Raw genomic sequence first — 10000 nt, 5'->3', positions numbered from 1 at the left:
GCGTGCTGAGTGACTCCAGTCAGGTCTCCTTAGCAACCAAATTGGCCCGGTTGCTAGGGAGGGTAGAGTCACATGGGGTAACCAAATTGGCCCGGTTGCTAGGGAGGGTGGAGTCACATGGGGTAACCAAATTGGGCCGGTTGCTAGGGAGGGTAGAGTCACATGGGGTAACAAATTGGGCCGGTTGCTAGGGAGGGTAGAGTCACATGAGGTAACCAAATTGGCCCGGTTGCTAGGGAGGGTAGAGTCACATGGGGTAACCAAATTGGCCCAGTTGCTAGGGAGGGTAGAGTCACATGGAGTAACCTCCTCGTGGTCGCTATAATGTGGTTCTTGCTCTCGGTGGGGCGTGTGGTGAGTTGTGCGTGGATGCCGCGGAGAATAGCGTGAAGCCTCCGAACGTGCTACGTCTCCACGGTAACACACTCAACTAGTCACGTGATAAGATGCGCGGATTGACGGTCTCAGACGCGGAGGCAACTGAGATTCGTCCTCCGCCACCCGGATTGAGGCGAGTCACTACACCACCACGAGCAGGGTTTCCGCGGGGTCTTAAAAAGTCTTAAAAAGTCTAAAATTTCAAAATCACAATTTAAGGTCTTAAATAATTTTAAACAGGTCTTAATTTTCCTACATCCATGTAAATCTCATTTAAATGCTCCCGCAGCGCTTTGGAATGTTTTTTTTTTAATTCCGTGGTGTTGTAGTTTTTTATTTCGCTAGTCCAAATATAATTCGCTGTATTACTACTACAAAATAGACCAACATGCAACAGCCAATCAGCTTTGAGCTTTCGTGTTATTGGCGCGAGTCTCTCGGATACCACAGAAAGACGTTAAACGGATTTTATTCAGCTATGAGGAAGTGCAAGTTTAGCGATACTTGGCTTGAAAAATCTGAATTTCGTGCTTGGTTAAAGCCAGTTGCAAATAACGCATTTGAAGCCTACTGCTTATGCAAGAAAGCTATTAAATTGGGAACGCTGGGTGTACGGGCGCTGGAGTCTCATTCAAAAAGTGAAAAACATCTAACTGCTGTGAAGGGTCTCCAGCAAACGACAGCCATCAGCCAGTTCTTGCAAGTATCTCTCGGCTCCAGCACTACTTCTACACTGCCCAGGCTAGGCCCACACAGTAGCTCCGCAACTCCCGCAATCGACCTCCGTGTTGCTTTTGGATCAGAGCCAACACTAAAAGCGGAGGTGCTCTGGGTTCTCCACACGGTGACAAGACACCAGTCCTACAGTGCGAATGAGGAAATCGGGGAATTGTTTCAAACAATGTTTCCGGACTCTGATATAGCTAAATCCTTCAGATGCGGGAAAGATAAAACGTCCTAAATTACGCACTTTGGAATAGCGGATTTTATAAAAAGAGAACTCATTTCCAAAATCACGGGACCGTTCGTGCTGATGTTCGACGAAAGTCTGAATCGCACCACCAAAACGAAACAGCTGGACCTGCACGTACGTTTTTGGGAGGGCGGGCAGGTGCAGTCAAGATACCTGGGATCCCAGTTCATGGGTCATGCAACTGCCGAGGACTTAATGAAACATGTGAAAGTAAGTAAATGTTTTATTTTAGCAAATAAATAAATTTGAGCTAAAATTATTTTAGCTGTTACGACTTTGTTTATAGATTTTTTTTTTCATTAGCAAAAGGGTGATTAGAGTGGTATTTTCTGTTGTATTAAAGGAGAACTCCGGTCAATTTTAACATTGAGCTCATTTTTTTGTAAATTTGGAGTGCTGTCAGTACAGAGAACAACTGCAAAAATCGGTGTTATCCTCTTTTTAAAATTTGCACCCTGTTGACTTAAATGGGGCGCGTTCTCTTGAATTGATTAGTTAGCAATGATCGCGCGCGTGAACTGGACAATCGACTACTGTGGACTTCGACCGAAAACAGGAAGGCCCTGTCCCAATATGCACACTACACCCTAAGGTCTTCCTCGAAGTGGACACTTGTTGAAAGTGCACTTAGCGGAGTAAGTGCCCAAGGGCCCGAAGCTGTGAAAAGCAGAATTGGGACAGTTTTGCACACGTCACTATCTACGTCACTTCTGTTGTGATCAGGAGAGCAAACACCGTTCTTTTGGCTAATGCGTGTGCTGCTTATAATAGCTGTAACATGACACAATCCTTTGAATGAAAAAATTAATATTTTTTTTATGTCGTGATATAGGTCTTAAATTTCATTCATAATGGTCTTAAAAAGGTCTTAAAAAGTCTTAAATTTGACTTTGTGAAACCTGCAGAAACCCTGACGAGGACTCAGAGCGCATTGGGAATTGGGCGTTACAAACTTGGGAGAAAATAATAAAACATAAAAAGTTCAGTTCACACTATCAGTTGAACACATCTATTATGATTGTGATAATGTTTTCTATAAAGTAGTTAAATGGCATGTGTTGTAACAAAAACACAAGACTCATTAAAAGCTGAAATTCTTAAAAAAGAAATATAGTGTACAATAATCTTTTATTAATATATATATATATATATATATATATATATATATATATATATAATTTAAAAAACAGAAATAATTTAATAACGTTTATCCATGTGGTGTAAGCAACATGTAGGCAGCTGTTAAGATAACTTTAGACCCATGACTTCGTGAAGTTTTTAAAAACTATTGCATATTTTGTTTATTAAAAGGCACATTTGGAGTAACCTCGAGAAAACTTTCTTAAAATATTTTTTATCTTAAAAATGTGTTAAACTATTTTGAAATGAATGATTAAAGGTGCTGTTAGAGATTTTTTCCTACTTTCTGCCTGTCAATCATGTTGCTCGTTCTCATCATATTATATCTGCAGTGAATTATTGAGGCTTAATGCCATTTTTATGCCATGTTGTTCATAACAGTTGCCAGCTGAGGGCGCTATTTTACTACTGTTGTTTTTAACAACCGTTTCTGCTCATGTCGGTCTCAATAAAGCTCATTTGGTGTCTTTGGAGGGCGGGGTTTTGGAAAGGGGGCGTGGCTAATTCAACAGTAATCCTCGTGGAAGTAAAACATCTAAAATCACTTACTGCCCCTTTAAGGACTGTATGCTCACATGTTTACAAGGAGCAAGAAAACTATTTTAATACCTTTTACTGGATGTTAAGCCACATGACATTTTTAAAGTCATTTGTTTTGTAGAAAATGCTATAATATTTATTATTATTATTAATATGAAACTGAATTGGACACAAATATTACATTTCTACACACTGGACACACATGTTAGAAACTAGATTTTAAAAAGATTTCTTATTTTAAATCACTTGTCAACTTTTCTGAACTATCAGATAAATTGTAATTTTTTTGAGAACTTTTTGTCATGAGGTTCTCAAGATCATACATTATAAATATTGTGCAAGAAGTTTGAAAAAGACCCATTTTATATCCGGATGAAGTGAGGTTCTGGGAAACAGTAACTAGTGTTGGTGACAGCACTGGACACGACAGGTGTGTGATGTTGGAGAGATCTCTGAAGAGATTCACAGATATTAATTCTCTGCTCTCTTCACAGATATCTCCCAAGAGCGTCCGGTCGGCTGAGTCACCATTGCGAAAAGTACGCCCTCTTTTCCTTCCCTCGTTTCTTTCTGTCATTGATCTGATCACCGCTGTGACCTCATGCACCTCTCGTGACTTTACATCATCCTTAAATGATCATCCAATCTAACGTTATAAACTCAAATGCATGTTTGGAGATTCACACTTTTATGAATGCTTCATATGTCATGTGACCTGTCACATGATCAACAATATCATTCGATTTGAGATGTCAATCATTTAATGAAATATTAAAGTTCATCTGTTGGCATGAATCATAACGTCTTATATCGTGCATGTGTTGAATGAATAATTGATTAAGATGATTATTTGTGTTTGTGCATGTGTGAGGTCATTTAAAGAGCAGAGGAACATTTGAAATAATACTAATTCCTAAATGAGTGATCCAAAAAATTGACAATTAAGCATTTATCTCTCCAATTTCCCTTTTATTACAATGCAGAAATGTGTTCTCTACATACATTAATTTAAGATTTAGTTGGTTGTACTGCTTTAAATAAATCATTAACTATGTTTCCATCCAAGCGCATCAAAATAAATCTGATGGAAAGCAAATTATCGCTAAAATGTCACAAATGTCGACATCATATTTTTCTGTTTAACTCGAGCGCATAAACTCTGCCGATGCATCATATGTCGTTGGAAACACTTTTTGTAGATAAAATTGGCATTAACGCAAAAATGTAGAGTCACATGACAGAATTTGCCCCAATCGTTAACCTGTGTTACCATGACGACAGTATTGAAAGTTAATTTATTGTATGTGATTATGGATTGATCTTTACGGCATATTGACCCGATCTGCAAATGGGACACTTCCAGGAGTGCAACACAAATATCTCGTATCATGCACCGGTCATCGAGAAGTACAAGGAGAACAAATGAATGAACACTGTTTGTGATGAATTAATTCAATTTAAATTTATATTAGGTTAATTTTTATTTATTAAAGTTGTTTTTCCACACCATTCAAAATAATAAACGGCAGTCACAGAATTATCCCATAAAACATAATTTCTGTGCATAAAGATGTTTTAAATTATGAATAAATACACAATACTGGAGAAAAGCTGGAGTGCTTTTTTTTTAACACTTACAGCCCAATTCTATTAAATTATTGATTAGTTTACTTATGAAAAAATTCCAGCAAAATCCCCTGTATTATATAAATTAAATTAATTACCAAACGAAAAAAGCAATAAATAAAAAAATAAAACAATTATTATTTCTTAAATGAGCTTTACTCTGTTCTGCAGATGAATAAAATCATCTGAATGACTCTCAGAATGTTCTAGACTTTTCTCAAGACTATAAACTATCTGAACTATTCGTCCAATGCGAAGTTCACTTTCAGAAAATCAGCTTTTGGATATTTTAAAATGTTTAAATATTTAAAATCTAACACTCTTTACCTCGGATCACATTTACTGCTTCTTCAGAAAATATACATTTGCATTTTGAAGCTAAAATACATTTGAGATGATAATCAAAATCGTTAAAAGTTGCTGGAGAAATATGCGGGACATGATGCAGTTGTCATGGCGATGCTTTACATGATTAAAATATAGAATATGAGGAATGTATCATATATGTAACACTGATATTACATTCAAAATACCTTCAAAACTGAAAGAAAGAAAGAAAAATGATATCTTGCTTAAAGACTATTTACCCTTGTAAAGCCTGACATATTCAAATTTTTTTGTCATTAAACTGTTTTTAGTAACATTAGACAAACTATAAAAAGAAATCGTCACAATTTAAAAAAAAATGTTTTATGTATCATATTTGATCATAAATCTTGGGGTATTATCAGAGTTTGACCATGACAACTTCCTCTTCTTGCTCTATAAATATGGATTGAAATGTATCACAGTACAAATACAACATTAATAAAATATTATATGCACAAAACACTATATTGACATTTAAAAAAGGGAAATTATAAAACTATTTAAAATAAAATAATGTGATGTTTATAATGACAGAGCAGGTCACATATATGAAAATACACAGAAATATTAGTTCACACTTTAAATATATCTTGTCAAAAGTATATGCAGAATGATCAAAGCTCTGTGATGTGTGCATGAATGTAATGCTGATTGAGAGAGATGCCTTAAAAGACTGTTTCAAATGAATTTCAAAGGGGCTTTTCAATAAAATAATATACGAAATTTGAATCAAGCACAAGTTACTTTTATTCAGCAAATACTCATTTTTAAATATCAGTAACAATAATCATTACTGTCCCTTTTAATTTATTAAATCAGCTGTCATTTATCCCAACAGAAGAGTCACCTTTAATTTTAAATAGATCGATATAAACATTGAAACCACTTTTATTTCACAGATAACCACTAGATGGTGCCATAAACATGTGAAGCGTATATTCCATAGGACGCTTGACTCGTCAGCTGGAATATATAGAGTGAAACAGAAGCCGTGAGATGGCAAAATAGGGTTAAAATGAGCAAAGGTGTCACATGAAAAATGTTGTGCATTCAATACAAAACTGAACATTTGTAAAAAAAAAAAAAAAAAAATCTGAAAATATTTTTCCATCAAGAAATGCCCGTAAACATCAGAGTCATTCTTATTTGTATAGCGCCTTTCACATCGTTTCAAAGCAGCTTTACAGAAGATAAAACTATAATGTCTATAATGCCAGACACACTGTGGGAGCCAGTTCCCCTCTGACTAACCCCACCCTAACCCAAAACCAGACTCACTGTGGGGGCCAGTTCCCCTCCTGCTAACCCCACCCTAACCCTAAACCAGACTCACTGTGGGGGCCAGTTCCTCTCTGACCAACCCCACCCTAACCCTAAACCAGACTCACTGTGGGGGCCAGTTCCCCTCTGACTAACCCCACCCTAACCCTAAACCAGACTCACTGTGGGGGCCAGTTCCCCTCTGACTAACCCCACCCTAACCCTAAACCAGACTCACTGTGGGGGACAGTTCCCCTCCTGCTAACCCCACCCTAACCCTAAACCAGACTCACTGTGGGGGCCAGTTCCTCTCTGACCAACCCCACCCTAACCCTAAACCAGACTCACTGTGGGGGCCAGTTCCCCTCCTGCTAACCCCACCCTAACCGTAAACCAGACTCACTGTGGGGGCCAGTTCCTCTCTGACCAACCCCACCCTAACCCTAAACCAGACTCACTGTGGGGGCCAGTTCCCCTCTGACTAACCCCACCCTAACCCTAAACCAGACTCACTGTGGGGGCCAGTTCCTCTCTGACTAACCCCACCCTAACCCTAAACCAGACTCACTGTGGGGGCCAGTTCCCCTCTGACTAACCCCACCCTAACCCTAAACCAGACTCACTGTGGGGGACAGTTCCCCTCTGACTAACCCCACCCTAACCCTAAACCAGACTCACTGTGGGGGCCAGTTCCCCTCTGATTAACCCCACCCTAACCCTAACCCAGACTCACTGTGGGGGCCAGTTCTCCTCTGACTAACCCCACCCTAACTCAGACACACTGTGGGGGCCAGTTCCTCTCTGACTAACCCCACCCTAACCCTAAACCAGTCTCACTGTGGGGGCCAGTTCCCCTCTGACTAACCCCACCCTAACTCAGACACACTGTGGGGGCCAGTTCCCCTCTGACTAACCCCACCCTAACCCTAAACCAGACTCACTGTGGGGGCCAGTTCCCCTCTGACTAACCCCACCCTAACCCAGACTCACTGTGGAGGCCAGTTCCCCTCTGACTAACCCCACCCTAACCCTAAACCAGACTCACTGTGGGGGCCAGTTCCCCTCTGACTAACCCCACCCTAACCCAGACTCACTGTGGGGGCCAGTTCCCCTCTGACTAACCCCACCCTAACCCTAAACCAGACTCACTGTGGGGGCCAGTTCCCCTCTGACTAACCCCACCCTAACTCAGACACACTGTGGGGCCAGTTCCCTCTGACTAACCCCACCCTAACCCTAAACCAGACTCACTGTGGGGCCAGTTCCCTCTGACTAACCCCACCCTAACCCAGACTCACTGTGGAGGCCAGTTCCTCTGACTAACCCCACCCTAACCCTAAACCAGACTCACTGTGGGGCCAGTTCCCTCTGACTAACCCCACCCTAACCCAGACTCACTGTGGGGCCAGTTCCCCTGACTAACCCCACCCTAACCCAGACTCACTGTGGGGGCCAGTTCCCCTCTGACTAACCCCACCCTAACCCTAACCCAGACTCACTGTGGGGGCCAGTTCCCCTCTGACTAACCCCACCCTAACCCTAAACCAGACTCACTGTGGGGGCCAGTTCCCCTCTGACTAACCCCACCCTAACCCAGACTCACTGTGGGGGCCAGTTCCCCTCTGACTAACCCCACCCTAACCCTAACCCAGACTCACTGTGGAGGCCAGTTCCCCTCTGACTAACCCCACCCTAACCCTAAACCAGACTCACTGTGGGGGCCAGTTCCCTCTGACTAACCCCACCCTAACCCTAAACCAGACTCACTGTGGGGCCAGTTCCCTCTGACTAACACCACCCTAACCCTAAACCAGACTCACTGTGGGGGCCAGTTCCCTCTGACTAACCCCACCCTAACCCTAACCCAGACTCACTGTGGAGGCCAGTTCCCTCTGACTAACCCCACCCTAACCCTAACCCAGACTCACTGTGGAGGCCAGTTCCCTCTGACTAACCCCACCCTAACCCTAACCCAGACTCACTGTGGAGGCCAGTTCCCTCTGACTAACCCCACCCTAACCCTAAACCAGACTCACTGTGGGGGCCAGTTCCCTCTGACTAACCCCACCCTAACCCTAAACCAGACTCACTGTGGAGGCCAGTTCCCTCTGACTAACCCCACCCTAACCCTAACCCAGACTCACTGTGGAGGCCAGTTCCCTCTGACTAACCCCACCCTAACCCTAAACCAGACTCACTGTGGGGGCCAGTTCCCCTCTGACTAACCCCACCCTAACCCTAAACCAGACTCACTGTGGGGGCCAGTTCCCCTCTGACTAACCCCACCCTAACCCTAACCCAGACTCACTGTGGAGGCCAGTTCCCCTCTGACTAACCCCACCCTAACCCAGACTCACTGTGGAGGCCAGTTCCCCTCTGACTAACCCCACCCTAACCCTAAACCAGACTCACTGTGGGGGCCAGTTCCCCTCTGACTAACCCCACCCTAACCCTAACCCAGACTCACTGTGGAGGCCAGTTCCCCTCTGACTAACCCCACCCTAACCCTAACCCAGACTCACTGTGGGGGCCAGTTCTCCTCTGACTAACCCCACCCTACCCTAAACCAGACTCACTGTGGGGGCCAGTTCCCCTCTGACTAACATCATGAATATAATGTAAATATTATCTACAGTTGAAGTCATTAAAACAAATTTTTTAGCCCCTCCACAGATTTAATATGAGCAAACTATAGTTTTGGCGAGTCGTTTAGGACATCTACTTTGTGCTTGACACGAGTAATTATTCCATCAATTGTTTACAGACCGATTGTGTCACTTTTAATTGACTATAATCATAATTCCAGTGGGTCAGAAGTTTACATACTCTAATTTAACTGTGCCTTTAAGCAGCTTGGAAAATTCCAGAAAATGAAGTCAAGCCTTTAGCCAGTTAGCTTCTGACAGGAGGTGTACTGAACTGGAGGTGTACCTGTGGATGTATTTTAAACTCAGTGCCTCTTTGCTTGACATCATGGGAAAATCAAAAGAAATCAGTCAAGACCTCAGAAACAATTGTGGACCTCCACAAGTCTGGATCATCATTGGGAGCAATTCCCAAACTCCTGAAGGTGCCACATTCATCTGTACAAACAATAGTACACAAGTATAAACACCATGTGACCACACAGTCATCACACCGCTCAGGAAGGAGACGCATTCTGTCTCCTAGAGATGAACGTAGTTTGTGTGAAAAGTGCAAATCAATCCCAGAACAACAGCAAAGGGCCTTGTGAAGATGCTGGAGGAAACAGGTGGACGAGTATCTAGATCCACAGCAAAACCAGTCCTATATGGACATCACCTGAAAGGTGCTCAGCAAGGAAGAAGCCGCTGCTCCAAAACCACCATAAACAAGCCAGACTACAGTTTGCAAGTGCACATGGGGACAAAGATCTGACTTTAGGAGAAATGTCCTCTGGTCTGATGAAACACATATTGACCTGTTTGTCCATAATGAGCATCGTTATATTTGGAGGGAAAAGGGTGAAGAACAGCATCCCAACCGTGAAGCATGGGGGTGCAGCATCATGTTGTGGGGGTGCTGCAGGAGGGACGGGTGCACTTCACTAAATAGATGATGACATCATGAGGAAGGAACATTATGTAGATATATTGAAGCAACATCTCAAGACATCAGACGGGAAGTTAAAGCTCGTCACAAATGGGTCTTCCAAATGGACAATGACCCCAAGCACACCTCCAAAGTTGGGCA

The 10000-nt window shown here is 42.5% G+C and overlaps 1 protein-coding gene across 4 annotated transcripts in view; it reads left to right on the top strand.

Moving 5' to 3' along the window:
* pak5 (p21 protein (Cdc42/Rac)-activated kinase 5) overlaps positions 1-10000 on the top strand; it is a 140120-nt gene that overhangs the window by 31424 nt on the left and 98696 nt on the right. For 3 of the 4 annotated variants that reach the window (XM_052095643.1, XM_052095642.1, XM_052095644.1), the window contains exon 3: positions 3526-3570. The exons of the other annotated variant lie outside the window; for it this stretch is intronic. In XM_052095643.1, the coding sequence (XP_051951603.1) occupies positions 3526-3570 (45 nt within the window). The remainder of the gene's footprint in view (positions 1-3525; positions 3571-10000) is intronic. 4 annotated transcript variants of the gene reach the window in all.

This window comes from Xyrauchen texanus, chromosome 28, assembly GCF_025860055.1.
Source record: "Xyrauchen texanus isolate HMW12.3.18 chromosome 28, RBS_HiC_50CHRs, whole genome shotgun sequence".
In the NCBI taxonomy this organism is placed as follows: domain Eukaryota; kingdom Metazoa; phylum Chordata; class Actinopteri; order Cypriniformes; family Catostomidae; genus Xyrauchen; species Xyrauchen texanus.
This window is presented reverse-complemented; position numbering and strand designations above follow the sequence as displayed.